At 48.4% G+C, this 22,477-nt stretch overlaps 1 protein-coding gene across 3 annotated transcripts in view; it reads left to right on the top strand.

The window, feature by feature from the left end:
- IL17RD (interleukin 17 receptor D) overlaps positions 1-22,477 on the top strand; it is a 69,880-nt gene that overhangs the window by 21,058 nt on the left and 26,345 nt on the right. For 2 of the 3 annotated variants that reach the window (XM_004368632.3, XM_004368631.3), the window contains exon 2: positions 20,690-20,747. In XM_004368632.3, coding sequence (XP_004368689.1) covers positions 20,690-20,747 — 58 coding nt within the window. Of the gene's footprint in view, positions 1-3,961; positions 3,970-20,689; positions 20,748-22,477 lie in introns of those variants that run through there. The other variant, XM_004368633.1, reaches the window with a different exon arrangement.

Here is a 22,477-nt window from a genome sequence, read left to right as displayed (position 1 = left end):
AGGCAACCACAGAGAAAATGGATCAGAAAGACTTTGGTGTGTGGGTAGGCACAAAGCTGAGTGCTTAATTGTTTGTCTTTATTTTTTCCCCCGTTTTCACCAAAGTGTCTTCTTATTGGAAAACTAGGGAGGTTAGAATACACATGCACACACACACCTATGCAACCCTTACCTGTTTTTAAAGATGAGGCCTTCCTTGGAAGCCCGGTATGAAACGTAACAGCAGAGCAGCTCTGGTTGAAAGGATGAGGAGAAGGCCCTGAGCCCCCACCCCACCCACGTGGCCCAGTCCCAGCCCCTCACCCAGGGATGGTGTCCCTTGGTTTTCCTCCCAGTCCTGGAGCTCATGCTGAGCCATCACTCACCTGCCCAGCAGAAGTGGAGTTGCATTTGTGGGCTCCCCGTGAAGGTCCCTCGGGTGCAATGAAACTATTTCTGGAAGAGCCCTGTAAAAGCAACCCCTTCCCCTCCACAAAGGGTGAATTGGGGGCCACCCTCAACAGGCAGAGAGGGAAGATCCTGGATGTAAGTATATGGGGGGGTGGCCTTGAAGGGGCCTGGTGGAGAGAGAAGATGAGAGTGGAGAGAGACATGCTTTAAGATTAGGTGACTAGATAGGAGATAAGAATTATCTTAGGTGAAGGGAAGGACAGCACTCACTTCAGGGGAAGTCAGCACATCTGGACTAAACCAAAGCTAAGAAGTTTCCTGAATACAATCAAACACTTTGAGGGACAGAGTAGCAGGGGTAGGGGTATGGGGACCATGCTTTCAGGGGACATCTAGGTCAATTGGCATGACAAAGCTTATTAAGAAAATGTTCTGCTTCCCACTTTGGTGAGTGGTGTCTGCGGGCTTAAAAGCTTGCAAGCGGCCATCTAGGATGCATCAATTGGTCCCAACCACCTGGAGTAAAGGAGAATGAAAAACACCAAAGACACAAGGAAAGTAGTAGTCCAAGAGACAGAAAGGACCACGTAAACCAGAGACTTCATCAGCCTGAGACCAGAAGAACTAGATGGTGCCCAGCTACAACCAATGACTACCCTGACAGGGAGCACAACAGAGAGTCCCTGATGGAGCAGGAGAAAAGTGGAGTGAGAACTCAAATTCTAGTAAGAAGACCAGACTTAATGGTCTGACTGAGACTGGAGGAACCCCAGAAAGCATGGCCCCTGGATTCTCTCTCAGCCTAGAACAAAAACAATTTCCGAGGCCATCTCTTCAGACAGGGATTGGACCGGACTGTGGGACATAAAGTGATACTCATGAGGAGATACTCTCAAGTAGATACAAGAGACCAAAGGAGCAGCTTCTGTCTAGAGGTGAGATGGGAAGGCAGAGAGGGTTAGGAGCTGGTTGAATGGTCATGGGGAATCAGGGGTGGAAAGGAGGAGTGTGCTGTCACAGTATGGGGAGAGCAATTAGGGTCACATAACAATGTGTGTATAAATTTTTGTATGGGAAAAAATAAAAAAGAAGATGAAGTAAAGGTTTGTGTTGGCGTCCTCTGATGGGCAGGAGAGGAGACAAGAAAACGCTGTCAGGAAGACGTTCACCTCCTGAGGGATCTGTGACATAGGCCACAGGAAGGAAGAGATGGCGAGAGGATGGTGAAGAGGCCACCCGTTCAGAGGCCAGAGGGGCCACCGCGGTGATAACGGGGCCTGGATCCAGAGGGCACCTGAGAAAGCTGACTTGATGAAGAGCCTTATCTCTGGGGTCATGCCCTCTAGAAGCCCTGAGCTTAGACAGGAGTGATGACAGGTCACCCTGGGAAGGGACTGGGTTATTTCAAAGCAGAGCCTCGGCCTGCAGCCACAGCAGAGCAGACGGAGTCCTCACCGTCTGCAGGAAGGGCAAAGATGTCATGGTAGGCACAGCTGGTACCACTGGATGCCCTCACCCCAAACAAAGCGGGTTGCCAACCCTTCTGTGAACCCTCGCCCATGCCCTGTGATTCAAGGGTCCCTCCTTGGTGGTGCTGGGCATGATGGCCAGTCCTTTATGCCTGCAGGACCCATTGGGGGTCTCCCGAGGGCACCGCCTGGGCTCACTGAGTGGACATTCACGTGCAGCATGGGCCAGACTGCTTCGATGAGGCCAGGAGGGAGGGAAAGCAGCCGCCTTTGAGTCCACCTTTGCTGGGAGCTCCTTCCTTCCATTCTGCCCTGGGATGGTTGAAGCTGGAGCCACCTTAACAGAAAGATCTTGACTAGGTGAGAACATCTTGACATGGGCTTTGTATCTGTGGATGTTAAAAAGAGATAAATTGCAGGAACTATTTCTCCGGTTCTGATGCTTGGCTAACTTTCCTGTGCCCACTACACCTGGAGGGACAGGAGTATTTAATTCCAAACAAGTGACATCAGTTGTAACACCATGCTCCAATTTGGAAATGTAAACCTGGCCACTTCCAGAAGGTGCCCCCTCACCCAGTCTCAAGTAACACAGGTGTGTCTCTTCCACCTGAACATCACCTCCCCCGGACACATGGCCCCCATCTCAGTCACCCTTAGCCCTCACCCCAGGGCCTAGCCCTGGACACTGCCCATCTTGGGTTCTCCAGGAATGCAGGCTGGGTGGCCCCACTGAATACAGATACCCAGCTTACACGTGCTTAGGACTCTTGGTTAAAGTGGGGTTTATGTGGGAATTGGGTGTCCCTGGGTGGCACAAATGGTTAAGTGCTCGCCTGCTAAGCGAAAGGTTGGCAGTTCAAACCCACCCAGAGGCCCCTTGGAAGAAATGCCTGGTGATCTGCTTCTGAAAAGTCAAAGCCATGAAAACCCTATGGAGCACAGTTCTACTGTATAACATGGGGTCACCGTGAGTCGAAACCCACTCGACTGCAATGTTTGCTTTTTTTTAATGTGGGAATCCGCAATTTCAGGAGCATGTTAGGCCTCGGGGATCATAATGGCTTGGCAGATACGCCTCCTGCCTACTTCTGATGGGGGTACTGGAGCCTCCAGGGGCTAAGATGGTCCATCCTTAATTAAGATCTTCCTCTAACTCCTGGAAGGCACCAGGAGGGCACGCTAGTGCTGCCTCCTCTGGTGGGGTCACCGTGTGTACCCTCAGGTTACTGATGAGGATGGCTTGGCCTTTGTCAGGGTTGCCCAGGTACAGTGGGGATAAGGCCTTCAAGTGCTGATACAGTTCTGTGCCTTTGCAAACAAAGCACTTCAAAAAGGAGCCGGCCCCCGCGCCCCACCCGGTGTAAGGTGGCGGAAGGAAGCGGTGGCTGACAGCAGAGTTAAACAAACTGTAAGGTAGGTCAGATTTTTGACATACCATTTTCCTCTGCCGTACCAGCAGCTGCTCTCTGCTTTGAAAGGGGGCTTAGCTGCTCGTATAAACTTTGGTTCGTGATAGTGTAAACTATTATTAGGATTATCTTTTTATTCATAATATGTGGCTGACTCTGTCTACCTTTATTTATGCTCAGTTGGAAACACTCATTTACCTTCAGTACCCGGAGCCAGCATCAACCTCTTCTGAGAATGAAGGGAAAACTTCATAACTGGCTGTCTGTTGAAACCTCTCTGCAGCTTAGAAAGGACGCTGAGAATCAAATCGTTGCATTGAGGAAGGTGCAAATCTCAGCAAAGCTTTCAGGTTAAAACTGGGATGTGATGTTGATAAAACACTTCACTTAAAAAAAAAAAAATTTTTTTTTTAATGAAGGTTTGTCCCACACGCAGTTGGTTCAATAGAAAGATACTTGGTTCCCACTAGGACTTGAGATTGGGGGCCCTTGGAGCGCCCTGCTTTCTCTCCCCTATTTCATCACCACCTGGTGGAACCATTTGCCGTTCGGGACATTTTGAAGGTTAAAGGGGTTCCCGAGGCTGGGACGCTGGTCGGCTTGGCGCTGCCTCGGCTGGGGGCCTTCTCAGGAGGGAGGCGGCTGGTCCTGCCCTGTGCCGCCCCCCCCAATCATTTGGTGGTATCAGCGGAGAGCAGGTTGCAGGCTCGCCAAGAAAACCCAGTAACCTTTTCCATTTTCAATAAAATGCCTCTCCCGCGCTTTGTTTCCCCCACTCCCTCCCCAAAAGAACAGAACAGACTGAGTTTTGAAGCACATCTGGACACTGTTTTTGTAAAACTCTTACCCTGAATTCCCAGAAGGAATGTATTGGCTCCCATTTTTCCAAACACAAACTGAAATGACTCCTTTGTTTATAAGCACTGTGCTCTCGTATTTCCATAAAACCTTAAAGAAGTTATGCGGGTTTGAGGCTCCTTAGCTAGGCCTACACGTTGTCTTTGGTGTCTCTCTTGAAGTCAAGAGGTGCTAAAAGTTTATGGTGAGTTGTTTTTGGTGGGGGTTGGGAAATTTCTTTTTCTGCTTTCTGTGGCTGTAAGACTGTTCGGGATTGTGGGGTTGGCGGGGGGTGGTGGTGCTTGGTCCTGCTTAGTCTGTTGTCTCTCAGCCAGACAGCGCTCTGTAGGTGACCAGGTGACCGCCATGCAGATTCTGATCATGTTATAGTGTTCCAGAGCTGATAGTCCAAAGGCCTGCAGTAGAGCCTGCCTTCCCCTAATTAGATAGTGCTTGTTTTCTCCTTCGAGAGGCAAACCTAGAAGTTTATTGTTTGCTAAGCCACTGCATAAGTCTACTAGGATGTTGGCATGGGGTTCTTCTAGTATGGGGAGAATTACAAAAGGGATTAAATAAACGTCGAGCTTCTGTAAAGATGAGGTAAAGAGGCATCTGCTACTTTGGGGGAGTTTGTAAGACTGTGATTCCTTTCAAACTGGTGTTTGCAGAGGTTCTTTTTATGCTTTTACAAGTTATGTTTATGGAATAGTTACCTTCAAGAAGCCTTTGGTTTAGTCGTGGTAAGTTATGAGGGTCACAGCTCTTTTACTATCTAATAAATCATTCATCAGTGATAAACATCTAACCAGTGCTTCCTAGAATAGTACTTTCTCTAGGCCTGTTCTGGGGTGTCTGGAAACAAACTCTGCAGGCGTGAGATTTCTGTATGCCTCATCCCAGAGATAAATCAAATTCCAGGGATTACCTCTCTTCAGCTTTCCCCCCTACTTTCGTGAAGGATGGTTGTTAGCCACGAAGCCAGAATTGATCCATGGTGCTGCAGACTTGCATTTACCTTGTCAAATGGTGGCAAGGTCGGGTAATGTCCACAACAGCATGTTGTGAGAAATAACACTCCCACAAGTGCCCTTATACAAAAATTCACCGTTTTCACAAGCTTTGGCCGATAAGAGTTTGCCTGAACTGAGATTTACTTTGATAACTTTGTGTCTTCCTGATAATGTCATAAGTAATCTGTCAGACCTTTATATTTCTCTTTGATAGTTCAGGAAAATTGTCAGTTAGTCTGAATGTGAGCGATTAGGCCCATTGGCTGGGAGTATTTGGTTAAATTAAAAAATGACCTGATGTAAAACTCGTGGTTAGTTCACTGGTGGTTACTTTTACCTTTTTTCAAAAACTAGAAAAAGATGTTAGTATTTTAACAGTTGATCGGACTGTGAAGTGCTGAGCAGATCTTGGGGAGCATCATGATGCGGGGTCTCTGTGTTGTTAGTCATAGCATGGGGAGGTTGGAGGACTGTCCCAGCAGAATCCTGAGCTCTCGGCAGGTAGCTGTGCTGCCACAGTGCCGGGCACCGTACCCTGTGTACGCAGGCTTGATGGGGTGAACCAACAGTTTTTTCAATGCCTTTTCCAGTGTCAATATCAGACTTCTAAAGATCGCGTTCAGTGATGCTCATCTTTAGGAATTTTGATGCGGAGTTGATAAAAGCTAACAAAGGTCGTTTGTTTCCTCATCTCCTTAGAATCAGCGAGCTCCACTGGGTGCAGACAGGAGCGTCAAGGTTGTGTTGGGGTAGCTGGGGAAGATGGAGAAACGCCGATGGAGCTCCCACCGTGGGCCTCCGGGCACTCACCTCATGCCAAGAGTTGGTGACACTTTTAGTCGTGAGGGGGAATAAGGTGAAAACTGGCAGTGGGTGGTGACCAGGGCTGCCCCCGCCTCCATAGATAGCTTCCATCTATCCTGGGGGCAGGGCATCAGGCGCATCTTGAAAGTAAGAGGGTGTGTGTAATGAGACCCCAGCTCCGGTCTCTCCCATTTTGTTAGTGGCACCTCCAGTCTCCAGGCCCTGGGATTTGACTCATCCTTTTGATTCAACTCTCTGGTCCTTTTGGTTCATCCTTTGAAGCCGCTCTTTTATTGTCTCTTTCTTCTCCCTTCTCCACCCCCAGCCTAGCTCATTGCCACGCTGGCCCCATCAGAGACCCTTCCCCTGAGTTAGCAGCTCCTAGCTCCTGTCTACTGAATCCAGGCTGTGCTCCCCTCGGGATAGACCCCTTTGCTCGGGTCTTGCTGACTCCAGGATACACCACGTGTAAAGCTGAACCCACCTGCCCGTCCCGGCCCTGTAGTGACCCATCCTTCCACACCGGCTGGAGGTGTTTAACATGCCGGGGGTGAGGATGTTGGGTCAGCCACTCAGGGTTTGCCAGAAACATTTGTTCTGGCTGATGAGAAAGGTTCCACATTGTCCCCAAGGAGTAAGGGCCATTTACTGAGGGCTCTCCATGTTCCATGCTGTGCAGATGGCCACGCGTGCTTGTATCGCCACGTCTGCTTGAAATGGTCTTCCTTCCCCTCCACTCACCCGCCCCCAAACTTGTAAGACTACGTGGTGCTTTCTCTAGACCTGCTGAAGGGTCCAGCTGGAAACCTGCCTCCTCTGTGAAGATACTTCTCTGGCAATCCTGCCTTTGTTCAGCTCCCGCTTCTCTGAAATTCTGTTGCACTTGGAGCTCAGTTGCATAACTGAGCACATTCGTTCTTTCTGTGAGGTGTAATGCCATTTACTTTAGTTTCGTGTCTTTGAGCTTTGTTTCCCCAGCTGAACTGTAAACTTCTGGAGGCAAGGATAATGTTTTTATTCTTGTCCTCATTCACTCAAAATGGCCTTGCCCATGTGAAGCGTATTTCAAGCTCTTGCAGCATCTGGATGATGAATTCTGGGACGTTAGCTGAGGTTTTTCATGAGTAAATGAGGAGAGAACCTCAGAGTACAATTGATTATTGCTTTGAGATCAGCCTAAGGTTTTGAGGCGGTGATCTTTCTTTCTCCTTCCATACCCAGGCTACACCTATGTCGTGATTCTAATCACAACGTGGAATTTCTGTCATTTTTCTGGTGAATTGTTAGTGGTCTCATCTCCTTAGCTTGCTCTCTAGAGTCAGCCCACACTGCTGTCCTTGCAGCTGCCCCGACTCTCCGGAAAGAGCCGAAGCGCTTAGGTTTCCCCACAGCTGTAATGTGATTACTGTGGCGGGAGTGGGGGTGGGGGCATTATCAGACTTAACAGAGAGTTTGCTTTTTAGTTCTGCACAGGTCTGTTATCCACATGAGACCAGCCAACTAATCATAATATCCCCTAAGTCTGTGTTTTTTTTTCTAAAAATACAAGACAAATTATAGTAATTTGGTTGTCCTACAGAACAGCATCAGGATACTCAAATCAGTAGGCAGCCTCATGAAATACAAACACGTGTGCACTGCACGCTAAAAAGCCTTGCTGATAAATTGGCCCTCTTGCCTTTTCCATGTACACAAGCTGGCGTTAGAACAGGTGAACAGGCCGGCATTACAGCTTTTTAGTAAGGACTGTCTCTGATGGAACTCTTGAAAGAATTTGGCCGATGGTCTACCCCTCCCATCACCGGACTCCTTTTGTCATTTACCCCTATGTTGCTGTTAGGTGCTGTCGAGTCAATTTTGACTCCTAGCGATCCTGTGTGACAGAGTGGGACTGCCCCATAGGGCTGTGATCTTTACGGGAGCTGCTGGGTAGGTTCGAACTGCCAACCTTTTGGTTAGTGGCCGAGCACTTAATTGTTGCACGACCAGGGCTCCTGTTTACCCCACATACGTCCCACATTTTGGAAGATTGTTTCTCCCAAAAAGACCTGCGTGTATTGATAGCTGGTGTAGATTTATCAGAACAAATATTCAGTGTATTGGAATCTAATTTATGTCAAGTCACTGTCCATGTGATCCATGCAATAGAGTTGAGTCTTCTGCAAAAGCAGAAAAGATCTGGGAGAATTTTTATGTTCTTCTCTGTACTTAATTTTTTTTTGTTTGTTTTTTTGCCTTGAACTTATATTTACAAAACAATAAAGCCCTCTTCAAAAGAAAAGCCTGCACGTTTTCCTAGAAACTTGAAAACTCACTCGTGGGACACCTCCATTTGGGGATCACTGAGTATCTCCCCCACCATGGGCAGGGTGGGAAATGGGGCCCCAGCTCTGGTCTCCGGCTCACCATGCCCTGGACCACCTGTGCCTCTCTTTGGGGCTTTTCATCCTTCAGTGCTCCCAGAATGTACTGACTCTGCGTCCTGAGAAGCAGTGTCACTGGCCACATGGAACAGTGTGGCCTCACGTCCACCCACATCCCCAATGTCAGTTTGGAATAATTTCCACCGAAACCTTTGGACTTTTTTTCTTCTTTTTTTAAAATACTTAAGCCCGATGAAGCAGTTCCGCCGTCACGTGGGGTCACAATGAGTAAGAATCAGTTCAACGGTACAAAACAACAACAATCACTACTTTTAATACTTTCTGATAAGCCTCGTTTCATACTGAATTCATGGCGAACAGGCTGGCTTCTAATTTATTTCTGCCATATTGCTTTGATTTTGTAAATACTTCTCCATGGGAAGCCTCATGAAGGGAGCAAGGCCCATGGATTTCTTCTTGGCTTGCTTCAGCTCTGTAGGAGAACAGGAAGCCACCGTCAGGGCCACTTCATCAGGGTAACAGGTTTGCTCCTGCCTGCTGTTCCACTTGAACTGTCTGCCTCACAATGAATTTGCTTTCTGATTTACCTCTGTACACCACCCCATGCCGGGAATCCCCAGAGAGGCATGCAGGGAGGCCATCTTTCCCAGGAACTGTGCACTGCCTTCTTCACTCGTAAATCCCTACCATCCACGAAGCCATTGATATCTTATTTTTGTATCCTTCTTTCCCCTCCTTCTCAGATTAACATTTTGGCTGTTTAAGGAAATTAAAACAAAGCAGAATACTTCTTGGCAAACACAGTTACCTCCTGGCTTAAATCACACAGTGACTTAATTGATATCAGTGTGTGTGTGTGTGTGTGTGTGTGTGTGTGTTCGTTCATGTTCATGTATGTGCTTTAATGGGAATTCCATGTGCTATCACTGAGAAATTAAGAAAGAGAGTCTTCCAGATTTACTGCTGAAAGCTTAAGGGCAGACTGTTGGCTTCCATCCAAGAAGTGAGAGCTGTAAAGTTCCAGGGATCATTAATGTTTGGATATATCCTTTCAGTTGCTTCCAGTTTTCAAATTAGTTCGAAAAAAGTAAAAATGAGAACCAGTATTGAAATCGTTGATCCCTTGAAACTTGTAACCTTCATCAAGATAAACCTGTGGAGGACTTAGTATCGTGTAAGCCGTGGTGTTCTTTCTCCGTTTTATACCAACATCTTATTTTACAGCTTGAATGAGCTTTCATATGTCTGGAGTTGAAGTCAAAGCCATAGATTATTCTTCATTTTGGGAAATTGGAGTTTTAGATTATCCCTGCCCCCCTCACATGCTCTTGAGCAAATATTTTTAAATGTTTTGAAAACCTCACCCAATTTTCTGTTTTGACCACAAACACATACAGAACAAAGATTGTTGAGTGAACGCCTAGAGCAGGGGTTGGGAAATCAGCTGTTCTGTCCATCTGCTGGATACTGAGTATTTTCCTCCCCTATTCAATGACAAAAAAAGAAAAAGAATACGAATTAGCCACATCGTAGTTTATTTTTAACTTGATTCAATGACACTGACTTGACTGTGATCTGAAAAGTAGTAGAAGTGTTTCTCTTAGATGGGCTCATATGCTTAGGAGCCAAGGATGGTTGCCTTTTATTTTGGTACTTTGTAAAGTTCATGAGTCCCAACAGCTTGGACGAAATGTTTAATCACTGAGGTGTAACAAATACTGCCCATAAAGGTTTACAGTTGACTGGCATTAATCCAGAGTTCTATTTAAGAGAGATCTTAACCTCTAACGCTCCCCTCCCCATTTGAATTTGGTTTTAATCACGCAAGTACCCCTTGGATTACTAAAGCACTTCTGGTGTCATTCATCAGACCTGGTGTTGAGCTATCTAGGCCAGCGGGCCTCTAAGGCAGGCAGATGAAGGGGCCATGGGTGGGCTGCAGGGCTTCAGAAGCCCCCTGAAACACCACGTGCCAACGTGTGTGTGCACACAGGTGCCACAGCTTTCATCAACTTCTCAAAGACATCTGTGCCCCCAAATAAAAAGCTGAGATCCCCTCTTGGGAGGGAGGAGGGGTGAGTGAGAGGATTTCAGTGATTTGGGCCCTGGCGGTGATAGTGTTGGTGAGAGAGGGATCGTCATGGTCGGATTGCAGCTGTATAGCGACTCACACTCCCCCCGTTTTCAGATCTAACTGCGTTTGTTCAGACGCCCAGGATGTGCCTCAAACCTTCAGCAGGCCCTTGCATCTTGAGAACATCTTGTGTTTCATCCATCAGCACACATGGGTGGAGCGCCTGTGTGTGGGGGCACTGGGTGATTTCCCAGCCAAGGACCCATGCTGGCCAGGCGCCTTCCCTGGGTTCGTTTTCCCCTGGCCAGGGCAGCCCCTGGAGCTAGGGGCACCCAGTCAGCGTGAGAGGCAGGTCTGTAGCAGAACAGCTCCAGGAAGTCAGGCTTGGAGGCAGTTCTGCTGGCTCCTCAGGAGACTTGGTACTTCTCTCCCGTAACTCAGTCAGATTCCCACAACTTGAGGAGGACCAAGACTGCTGAGAACTGCCCTGTGTTTGGAGGGCCGGAGGAGCGGGTGAGGTCGAAGGAGGGGTGGGATTGGGGTGGGGGAGGAGAGGCTTGTTCACATGCTTGTTAACATTTGACAAAGGAAGTCTAATGCCCAGCCCGGTCAGCCGGCGATTGCCCCTCCCCCCCATCCCCGGGAGGCCCGGTCATGCACAGGAAGTCAGACACTAATGATGTTAGTGAGGGGACAAAGGCGCCGGGCCCTGGAAGGGCCTAATTGCTGTGTCCGGCTCCCAGACAGCCGGCCTCACACGGGAGGGGGCCGGCAGGATGTGCTAAGTGTTAACACCTGGAGCTGGGGCTGCTGACTTCCTGGAGGGTTTTTTTTTTTTGTAGTTTTTGTAGTGTGGCTGGGCACACATACATACACAGGTGCTCACAAACCCCAGCTGCATCTCGGGGCCATTTGGACGTTTTGGGACGTGGTACCTGAGAGACACTGTTGCCGAGTGTCACCCCAAGCCGGGGCAGGCTGAGAAGTCGTGTCTGGGTGACTATTGCTTCACCTCTGGGCTGGCCAATTCCCTTCGTCTCCCCAAGGAAGCTTCTGGAAAAGGCCAGACTTTTCAGAGAGAGGCAGGTACAGATTAGGAGGATCACTGTTGCTTTGGCTTGGAACATTCTAGTCAGAACCGATGGAAGGTGCTCCAGGGGCAAGAGAGATGGGGATGTTGACCACTGATTTGAGCCGTGGGGGTCCTAGGGAGGTGGCAGTATGGCGGGCTGAGGAGTGATGGGGGAGGGGTGCACCTGCCAGCAGTTAAGGGGATTGTGTTGCAGTGGGGTAGGGACAGCTGAATCCACACCTGGAGGGGTCGGTTGGTTGGCGGGGGTTGCATCCTAGGGAAGCCCAGATGCAGCCCCTCATTTATAAGTGGCGTCTTTGGATTCTTGGCTTTGGATCTCTGAGGGGTTCAGAGGCCTTTAAGTGGCCTTCAGGAGCTCTGAAACTGGGTAAGAAATGTTTCTCACAAGACTCCCCAAGGGGCCGTAGAAGCCATCCCCCCTGCAACAACAACAGCGTCATCAACAATTAGAAGTTAGGACCCCCTGCAGGGGTGGGGTTAGAGGGTTAGGGTTAGGGTTAGCCCTGCAGGGCTGGGCCTGGTGACTGGAGTTTGAGGCAGCTGTGGGCCCAGTGACTCTCTGGGAGTTTTGCTGCCAGATAACGGGTGTAAAAAGGATGCTGGAGTCTGAGTCCCTCCTGGAGAAGGGGTCGGGGTGGGGGAATAATTTTTGTAAAAGAGTCTAATGTTGACTGGCTGCTTCCTACTGTTATTTTGAGGAGGTTTTTCTGCCCGAGACCACCATGTGGACAGACTTAATAGGTGACAGAAGGGGTCGCCTTGCTTTCTAGCGTACCCTTGATGTTTCGATTAGCACTAAAACCTAAAAAGAGCGGCCTTCCATAATTTCCAAGTATGTAAAATCCACCTTGAAGGAAGCACATGTGCGGAGCACTCCGGGGACGTGCCTGGCTGGTGGGGGAGGCTGGGTCCCCATGGCAACGTCACAACCGCCACCCCCCCATTTCTTCGGGCATTTGTGCTGTAAAAGCGGAATTCCAGATGTGATCCAGTATGTGGAGCCTCGGTTCCTGCCCTCGAAGGCCGTATTTGAAGGCTGTATTTGAAGTCGGCGCAATTCTGTTCATCCCGCGTGGCTCGCTGTGTGGTCCCAAGGCTTTTTATTAGGAGTTTTGTTTTGATCTGAACATTTCCTCCCAGCTTAGGCGTAACAATCGTGTTTATAGCTTTACATTTTCCTCTGTTGTCTAATCACTGTTTTGCCCTCGCAGGAAGGTAACTTCTTGGGCCTGGTGAGTGAAGTCTTTTTAACAGTACCTTTAGCAGCAATGTGAGAGCCAGCCAGTAGCTAATTCGCTGGGTGGGTGTTTGGGTGGTTTAGTAGTTTGCTTCCTCTTTTTACCCAGTATTTACAGAACACCAGTTAATCTCTGTCTGTGAGCTGTCTGCGTATGCTTTTTAATTTGCAAATGGGTTGACTGTTACCTTAAAGATGCCAATTCTCCAACATACGGTTCTCGTTTGGGTAGATGGGAGTAGGGTGCGCCACCGAGGGGAAGGTCTGGCTTTCCGTCCAGAAGCATGTTTTATAGCTTGCTTTTAATGTTCTGAGAACTGGAAAAATGGAACAATCCTGTCTGTTTGCGAGTATCAGCCACAGGAGAACGCACAGCCCAGATCCTTAACAGACTAATTGGAAAAAGTACTTGGGCTTTTGCTTTGTTCAAACCAAGAAGGCTGCAGAGCTTGGTTTTGTTTTGAAAACACAGCTAGAAAATCAGCTTTTGTGTGTGTGTTGATCTCTCTGGGCTTTAACCGCATGTGTATGTTCCAGCTGCAAAAGCAGTAAGAAAATCGTAGTGTCTGGAGTAGGGAAGGGCATCTTAAAATATATTAAATATCATTTATGCTGCCATCCTTTTGAGAAGATGCTGTCTGAGAAACAACTCTTATAAATGTTCTAGCAAATCTTTATAGTTTATGAGTGGATTTCTCTGGAGGGGCAGAGGGTGGAGGGGTAGGGATGGTGAAGGAAAGCTTGGATGAAAATGCAGAACGTTCAGTTTGATAAAGAGGACACATGATAACTTGGCATCTATCCGCTCCAAGTTACAGCTCAGAAACAATTGTCCCTTCAGCTTTTCTTTGGGGAGTGTGAAATTAGGAGCATGTGTGTGCTGATTAGCAACATGTCAGAGATGAATCATGATTACGGCTTTGGTCTGGTGCACCAGCGATGCTCTGGAGTAGTGACTTCCTACCTCCCGGAGCAAATCTCTCTAATTAGCTTAAGATCTCGGGGCCTTTTTGGGCCAACGTGGTAATTGCTGGCGGGAACCTGCCAGCACTCCTCCAGAGCTTGTGTGTTCTCTGCTAGACACCCAAGACCTCACCCCCCCAAACGTGGCTGTTGACATCCTTCGCTTCTGCAGTTGGTTGCTTCTAGTGGAGGGAGAGAGAGCAGCTCCCGGGAACGAGGAGGGAATATCTTGAATAGATCCAGGCCTAGGCTGGCTTTGTGATTTATTTTCCTTGTGTTTTGGGTTCACCAGCATTCTCCTCCGCTTACATCACCTGAGATTTCTCCGCCTTTGCCGACTTTTTTTTTTTTTTAAGTTAAAGGTTTGCACTGAATTAAGTGGGATCTGTTTTTGTTTATGAAACAGTCTGACCCTGTACAGGATAAAATGACCCCACGTTCTGCCTTGTTTTGCCCTTATCATGTTTATAGGTCATGGGCAAAAATACTATTGGTCTCACTCTGCCTTGTAAGCCTCACAGAAGTGCCTGCTGTGTTTTTATCTGCACGACACGGTGGAAATCCAAGATGGGGAAAGTGTTACGGAAAACTGAAAGTACGAGTTGGCTTTACTTTTAAGTAGTTACCAGATGTAAACACCCGTCCTCCCAGTCCTTCTGACAACAGATAACAATACTTATATTAAAATTTTTACCCAGACTCTGTTCACGAACACTTTATGAGCATTTTGAAAGTTCCTTTTAATTGATTGGAAAGCAGTCTTATTTAGGCCTTACCTTGTGGCCTACCTTCATGGGAAAAACCAAAAAACCCAGTCCAGTTGCTGTGGAGCTGATTCTGTCTCATGCTGACCCCATGAGTGTCAGAGTAGGACTGTGCTCCACAGGGTCTTCAATGGCTGATTTTTTGGAAGTAGATCACCAGGCGTTTCTTCCAAGGCGCCTCTGGCTGGGCTCAAACCGTCAGCCTTTCAGTTAGTAGCCCAGTGCTTAACCATTTGGGCCAGCCGTGGACCCCAGGGGCCATATTTAGCACAGTCCTTTTCAAAATGAGTTTTTTCCAAAATGACATTTAAGCTGTTTTGGAGCTGGGTTAGAAATGTTGCTCAGGAAAATTGGTGTCTTCATAGAGTTTAGACTCCCCAAGGGCCCTGCAGGAAATGACTGTCTGATCGCCTGTCCTCAGCCGCCCCTGCCCACCTTCATCTGGCCGGGGCTGCAGGCCGCTTGTGTGGGATCCGCCCTGTGGCTGTCTGTGTGCCCAGGCCTTTGTGTCTTGCCGTATGACTGGAGCATGTGTGAGATTTTGCCTTTTGAATTTTATTCCTTTCGTGCATGTAAGTGTTATCCTCTTTTGCCCACTCGCTCCTTCTAAGAGATGTTTTCGTCATTATGTTCCATTTTCTGCTTCCATCCCTGCTCACCCTTGTTCGTGTGGACCAAAGGGGTTTCATAGCAGAGCTCCAGGCACCTGGCGCTTCTTTGCTCACATTGGAACACATGAAAAGCAAGCAGTAGTGAGCAGATGGGGCTGGCTGATCAACCAGGAATGTGGCACCCCCAGGCGATAGCATTGGCATTGGTGGTGTTTGAGTAACAGGCAACAAACGAGTATTCTTAATTGTCAGCTCATTAAATATCAAAACTGTGTGGTAGCTAAAAGCTTGGGACTGTTTCCTGAAGAAGGGATTTTTGTGGGTGGGACTGATTTGGGTCAGCTTTGTAAATTGCCTCATCTGCGTCCTTAGTCATGAGCCCTAATTCTCAGCCCATAAATCACCTTGTAACGCCAAGCTAGGCCCTCCTGGGTTCTCAGTATGCATTACCTGGCTTGTTCATTCATTCATTTCTCCAGGCAGAAAATGAGTATGGAGAGCTGACTGTGTGGCTGGGAGGTAGGGGCTGCCCTCCTGGCTCCTCTGCCTTCAGCCTCTCCTCCCATCCAACACAAGCCCTCATTAGAGGTCACTGGGCAGCCCAGCCCCGCTGCGACCGTCAGCAGAACACACTCCTTAGGCCGGTGGTCAGTGCCTTCTGCCACCCCGCCCTGCCCTGTCTGTCACCCCAGCTCCCACAATCCCCCTGTGGAGACAGATCACACATGGGAGATGCCACCTCCTGGGAAACCTTCCCCTGTCTCTCTCCTGTCTGCTTGTAACTCGCCCTGTAATACAACTCTTGCTTTGTTTATTAGGGCGGGAATCTTCTTGGGATTGTTGATATAACCGTTTCTGGGGTTATTCTGCATCAGATGCTGTGCTGGGCACTTCATATACGTCATCTCACTCAGGTCCCACAGCAGTCCTTTCCAGGAAGTTTTATTCACGCTCAGGGAAATGAGGCTCAGAGAGGTGCAGAAACTTGCCCAAGGTCACACAGCTGGAAAGTGGGAGAGTCTGGATTGGAACTTACACTACGTAGCTCCAAAGCCCATGCTCTTAAGCCCTCTGTCACTCCAGACGAGTCATAGGCTACCCCACAGAAGCCTGTATCTGAGAGGGCAGAATCTCACGCAGTTGCTCTGATGAATCAGTATCCCATGTTTGCCTGAAGCTAGAGTGAGAGAGAGTATAGTGACAAGTGATCAGTTCTGTCCTTGGTGTGTGGGGGGGGGGTGGGGGGGAATGACAGCACATGCCATGTGTGTGACATCAAGATCTGTTTCATCCACATTGCAGCCGAAAGTATGTAAGTGCGTATTAGTTTTCTATTGTTGCTGTAAAAAATTGCCAAAAACTTAGATAGATGCCTTTAGTCGACTCTGACTTATGGCGACCTTATGTACAGCAGAACAAACCGTTGCCCAGTCTGCATCATCCGCACAATTGCCAAAAAAAAGCCAAAAACCAAACACATGGCCATCAAGTTGATTCCGACTTATAGCAACCCTATAGGACAGAGTAGAACTGCCCTGTCGGGGTTTCCAAGGAGCGTCTGGTGGATTCGAACTGCCGACCTTTTGGTTAGCAGCCACAGCTCTTAACCACTGTGCCATCAGGGTTTCCTCACAATTGCAGGCATGCTCAAGTTCGTCATTGCAGCTCCTGTACCAGTGCATCGCACCAACGGTCTCCCTCGCACTTGCTGGCCCCTACTTCACCACACATGATGTCCTCCTCCAGTGACTGATCCCTCCTGATGACGTGTCCAAAGCAAGTCAGACAGTATTCTGTTGTGATCCATGGGATTTTCCTTGGCTAATTTTCAGAAGTAGATCGCCAGACCTTTCTTCCTGGTCTCTCTTAGTCTGGAAGCTCTGCTGAAACCTGTCCACTGTGGGTGACCCTGCTGGTTTTGAAATACTAGTAGCTTCCAGCATTTTGCAAATTGCAAGCCACCACAGTACAATAAACTGACAGATGGGGTATGGCCCAAAAATTAGTGGCTTAAAAAACACAAATTCATTATCTTACAGTTCAAGAGGTCAGACGTTCTAAATGGGTCTTACGGGCCTTAAATCAAGGTGTTGGTAGGGTTGGTTCCTTCTGGAGACTCCAGGGGAGAGTCCTTGCTAATGTGATTACACTCAGCCCACCTGGATTATTCAGGATAATCTCCCCGTCTCAGGATCCTTAACTTAGTCACATCTGCAAAGCCCCTTTTGCCGCTTTAGGTCACGTTCACAGGTTCCTTCCAGGGGTTAGGACATGGACATCTTTGAGGGACCCATGATTTGTCTACCACGAAGTGTAAAGAAAACAGTAGTGCTCTGTGGGCTAGCCTGGGCACACTCTTTCTGAGGATTCTGGAGTAGCTGAAGTGTTGTTTGGTTCTGTGCGAGGACTGCCCGGTGGAAGGTCATCTGCGGCACGGGCTGAGAAGCATGGCCTCCAGGACTTCCAAGAGGGAAAGGTCTTTGTGGTGCATATGGGAACCACTACCTCGGATGGCGCCTCTCACTTCAGGCTTGGAGGATCACGTGGTTTTACGGTCTCTGCTTGTCTATGGAATTAGAATAACAACTTGGCAGTTCACTGGCAGAGGTGCCATGCCAGTAAAGTGGTGGGGATGGATTACTGTGCCCCCGTAAAGTAAATATGCAGGAAGTCTGATGTGTGAGGACCTAGACTCAGCGGGAAGCCCTTTGGGGGAGCACAGCTAGGGCTGATTGACAGGAAGGGCTTCAGGGGGAATGTGTGAGAAGAGAAGCGTGTGGAAAGTACAGGTGCCAAGTGCTGTTGGAGTGCCTGGAGGGGTCTGGGAGGTAGGAGGAGTGGCTGGGAAGGTCAGCAGGGACGACGTCAGGAACGGTCTCAGGATGGAGGGACGCCAGTTAGGGGTTTGGAGCAGGCGGATGAGGGCAGATTTGCAATGTTAGGAGGTCATCTTGGTGGCTGAGGCTTGAGGTCAGGCTGGTTCATTGCTGGGTGCCTAGCCCTGCAGGGTTTGGGTCAAGGTGGAGTGCTCAGTGGGTCGTGAAGGGCTGCTGCCTGCAAGCCTCGCCGTCCTCTGAGGCCAGCTCACAGGGCGCCCCCTGAATGGCTCCAGCACAGCTCACAGGGGCCTTATTTAGAGGGATGTAGGTTCTTACATGCGGGAGACTTGGTTTAGATTCCCAGCCAGTGCACCTCGTGTGAAGCCACCACCTGCCTCTCAGTAGAGGCCTGTGTGTTGCTGTGATGCTGAACAGGTTTCAGTGGAGCTTCCAGACTAAGACAGACTAAGAAGAAAGGCCTGGTGATCTACTTCTGAAAATCAGCTGGTGAAAACCCCATGGATCACAGTGATCCACTCCACAAGCGATCATGGGGGTGACACAGGACCAGGCACTGTTTCATTCCATTGTGTGTGGGGTCGCCGTGAGTTGGGGGCCAACTGACGGCAGCTGACAGCAGGTTCTTGCACGCACAGTATGGAAATCCTTCAGGGGGAGCACACCTTGCTGTCTTGAGCTCCTCTCCGCACTGCATTGCGTAGTGCAAGTGCCCGTAAATATCTGTTAAAAAAACACTGCAGAGAAATATAGGAGAAACAAGAACAGAAAGAACAGCTGAGAAAGTGGCCAGAGTTGCCCCGGAGCGTGCTGTTAAACGGGATGAGTTTCGTTTGTGAAAAGTGTTGCCTCTACATGGTGTCGTGTGGTCCTCCTCAAGCCCCCACCCCGCAACACAGTTGTGTAAATTCTTTTATTAAAAAGACCCAGTGGAGCGAAGTCGCTGGCCCTCGGTCACCAACTATTGGGTGGAAGGATTAAGGTTGGCCTTGGCCTCTCGATTCCATTTTTTGTTTGCCTCCTGCCATGCTGCCTTTTCCGCTCCATTCTACCCAGTTATTCCCACTCTTCAGCTCCCGGTGCATGTCATCCGTGCCCTTCATCTGACCTCACTCAGGTACTGGGCAGCCAGGTATGATTTGAGGTTTGTCTGTATGCCCTGGGGTGTGATCCATGTACCCAATTACTCATCTTTGAAAGAATGAACGCCATGTTCCTTCAGTCCACAAGGGCGGGGACAGTGGCTGCTTTGTTCACCATTGTACCTAGCATACTGACTGGCTCATAATAGATAGTAAGTGAATTAATTTCTCCAGCTGGTGTCCTGGGGGCTTGTAAGGCAGGAAGGGTATGGTGTGGAGGTCTTGAGCTTGGGTCTTGGACATTGCCATAGGACTGTGGGGGGGATTGGATTATCTCCTTCCTGGCCTCTGCCTGGTTATGTACTCTGGTCTTGGCCATCTGGTTGCAGAGTGTGGCCTTGCCCCTAAAGAGTTATGGAAGCTCTTAGAAGTTTAATAAGGTGACAACACCTTCCAAAGTGTTTCAGTTCAGGTGAGGAATTCTGGAATCCTGTGTGGGGGAGGAAGAATGGATGGAAGGAGGAAATCTGAAGAAGGAAGGTGAACCAGGTAGAAAGGGAGCCGCAGTAGATCATGGGCTGGTGCGCCATGTTGATTTAGGGTTTGTGTTACTGCTTACTCCTCACTTTAGTTAGAGCACCGTGTGTGTGGGGTGTGTGTGTGTTTCTCCCTTTCTGCATCTGAGCTCAGGGGCCTCATTTCGGTGGGCATGGCTGGCCTCAGGATGAGCAGCGTGAACAGCACGCAGATACACGGGCTGTGACCTGAGACCCTGGGCTCCGTCAGAGGTGTTCGGTGCATTGTACCTCAGTGTAACAGTCGCCCATGAAATACCCAACTACTGAAAACGGTTTCCAGAACATCCCTCTTGTTGAGTGGAAACTGTACCACGTGGTTAGAATAATTTTCCCATCATTTAGCATTTCCAAATTAACCGATTTTGGAGAATTGTTCAAATAATGCTGAACGGCCCATTTGCAAAAGCAGTTCAGTCAGAGTAGGAGTAGGTGAATACGTCACTGCTCTTTGCCAGGATGAATGGGTGGGGTTAGGAAGAGGCGAGGTTGGCAGGAGGATTCCACTGCTCCCTCTGTGGATGCTGTAATTAGAGTGGGAAGTCTGGCGAGTTGTTATCCTGCTATTAAGAGCACAGATGGCGAGCGGCCACATCCCCAAGACATAGAGTTAGACCTTGTCAAGTCTCCTTTTCTTTTTCTTTTATGACCCACCCGACGTATTCCAAGCATAGGTAGGGATGCAGTGAAGAATTTTCTCATTAAAAGTAACGGCTTATTCTCACATTCATTCTCGGTCTTGGAATAAGAACTCTGTTTCCTTGGACTTGAGGGATCGCAGACAAGGGCGGCTGGTAGGTGCATTTTATAACCGGTCAGTACTTCAAGCGGATCCAGCTGGAAGGGCTCCAGCTGGCAGGCCCTGGTCGCTCCCCTGGTTTTACTGTTGATGAATTGTTATTTAACCCCCAAACAACCTGCGCCTCATGTCTTCGGGCTAGCAAGCGCCCATGATCCCCGTGTCGGGCAGTCAGGAATCCCCCAGGGAGGAGGGAGTTTGGCATCCAGGGGCCGTGGAGCGGGTGGAAAGAGCTGTGGACTGCCATGACGCTGGGTCTCAGGAGTGATGCGTGTGGTTTGGCTCCGTGGGGATCCGTGCGGGAAAGCAAACTGGCCTCACTCTCGTCATGTTCTCGTTTTCCCACAGGGAGTGGGGCCAGCCGGCAGGAACAGCGGGCTGCACAACATCACCTTCAGATATGACAGTAAGTGACTGGCTTGACCTCTGAAGAATGGTGCCCTTTCTTCCAAGGTGCCTCTGGGTGAACTCGAACCTACGAAGCACAGTTCCACTCTGACACACACATGAGGTCGCCATGAGTTGGAATGGATTTGACAGCAACTGATTTTTTTAAATTAATATTAGAAGTTATTTCAACCAGAGTTAGAACACAAGCACCTTTCTTCCCTTCCCTAAAGAAAGTATGGCGTTTTCTGGCTGAATTATTTTACACAGGGCAGGGTGGGCAAGCTTGTTCTGATTCTAGAACTGTGAGCTTTTGAGCCGTGTGAACCTTAATTTGTAACTGCAAACGTTGACCACCTCTTGGGTGGAGACCTGAGTCAGCGTCAATAAGGAGAGTAGGTCGCATGAGGCCTCTGGAGTGGACGCCTACTGGAAGCAGGGTTTTTGAGGCTATTGGCTACAGTTTTGCAATTTTAAGATACAAATGTGGCTGTCAAAGTCACGCACACCCCGGCATCGGTGTCTTAAGTGAACCTATAAGGGTTTGCACGTGCGCCCAGACATTTCACCTTAGTAGTGGGTGCATGTTCTGGTAAATGCTGTGATGATGCTTAGGAAAGACTTGCGGCAAGTCCATGATCCTTGGTTCAGCTAAGTAAAGACATGTGGGAGAGATCTTCCTTTGAGTCAGAAAGTTAATTTCTAATATATGCTCTCGGTCCTGGCAGATCTTATATTACATTCAAGAGTTCAGAATTTTCCGGTCAGCTGCAAACAAGCATTTGCTTCTCTGATTTAATATGAGGTTTCACGGAAGAGGATCTGTACCTGTAAAGCTGAAAAGTATACCTTACTGTTTTCTTTGTGGGGCTAAGTATTTGGCCCACTTACCTACCTATTCCTGTCTCTTAGCCATTGCTTTCTTTTTAATCCTTCAGCATTTAATTAGAATTTAATTCACAGCTCACATTGACCCCTGAAACATCTGACGCTCTGTTACATTTTGGCAAAATGTCATTCTGGGTTCTCAGTATGCATTACCTGGCTTAATCATGGCATAAAATTTTTGTAACCAGAACCCAGAACTTTAGACTGACTAATGATTGGATCCAATTCATTGTTTTCCACTTAAAAAGGTGTTTCTCTCCTCCACAGGGAAGTTCCTGCTCAATTGACTTGGTAACTAGTTTTGCTTGAAATAGCTGAGAACTAATTACCAATTTCTCACCTGAATTATTAAACTACAAAACGTTATTTTTATATTATTTTTGTCATTTGAGAATTTCCTGGTGGTGTAATGGTTAAGAGCTGCGTCTGTTAACCAAAAGATCAGCAGTTCGAATCCACCAGATGCTCCTTGGAAACTCTGTGGGGCAGAGAACGTCTACTGTAGAACGAAATTGACTCAACGGCAACGGGTTTCTTTTTTTTTCTGGGTTTTGTCATTTGTTGTAGTAAAGAAAGATGCTGTTAGGCGTCAAAACTGAATTCCACAGGCCTCCTTTAACTACTACGCATTCCACATTACTCTTGTAGGCCATGAAGAGGTACACCTAAGCAGTGATGTCACTAGGGGGATGTAGGGGGTGCGGACCACACTGAGTGACACTGTCAGAGGGGTGACACCAAAATGATTGTCAAAAAAAATTTTTGTGCAGTGTTTCAGCTGAAATTCATTATTATTATTTTTTTTAATCCCTATAGTTAATTATAACAACAAAAACATTTTTCATAAGCCCAGTTTACACG

This window comes from Trichechus manatus, unplaced genomic scaffold (genome assembly GCF_000243295.1).
Source record: "Trichechus manatus latirostris isolate Lorelei unplaced genomic scaffold, TriManLat1.0 scaffold00001, whole genome shotgun sequence".
NCBI lineage: Eukaryota > Metazoa > Chordata > Mammalia > Sirenia > Trichechidae > Trichechus > Trichechus manatus.
The sequence above is the reverse complement of the archived record's forward strand: the minus strand, read 5'-3'. Positions and strand labels throughout refer to the sequence as shown.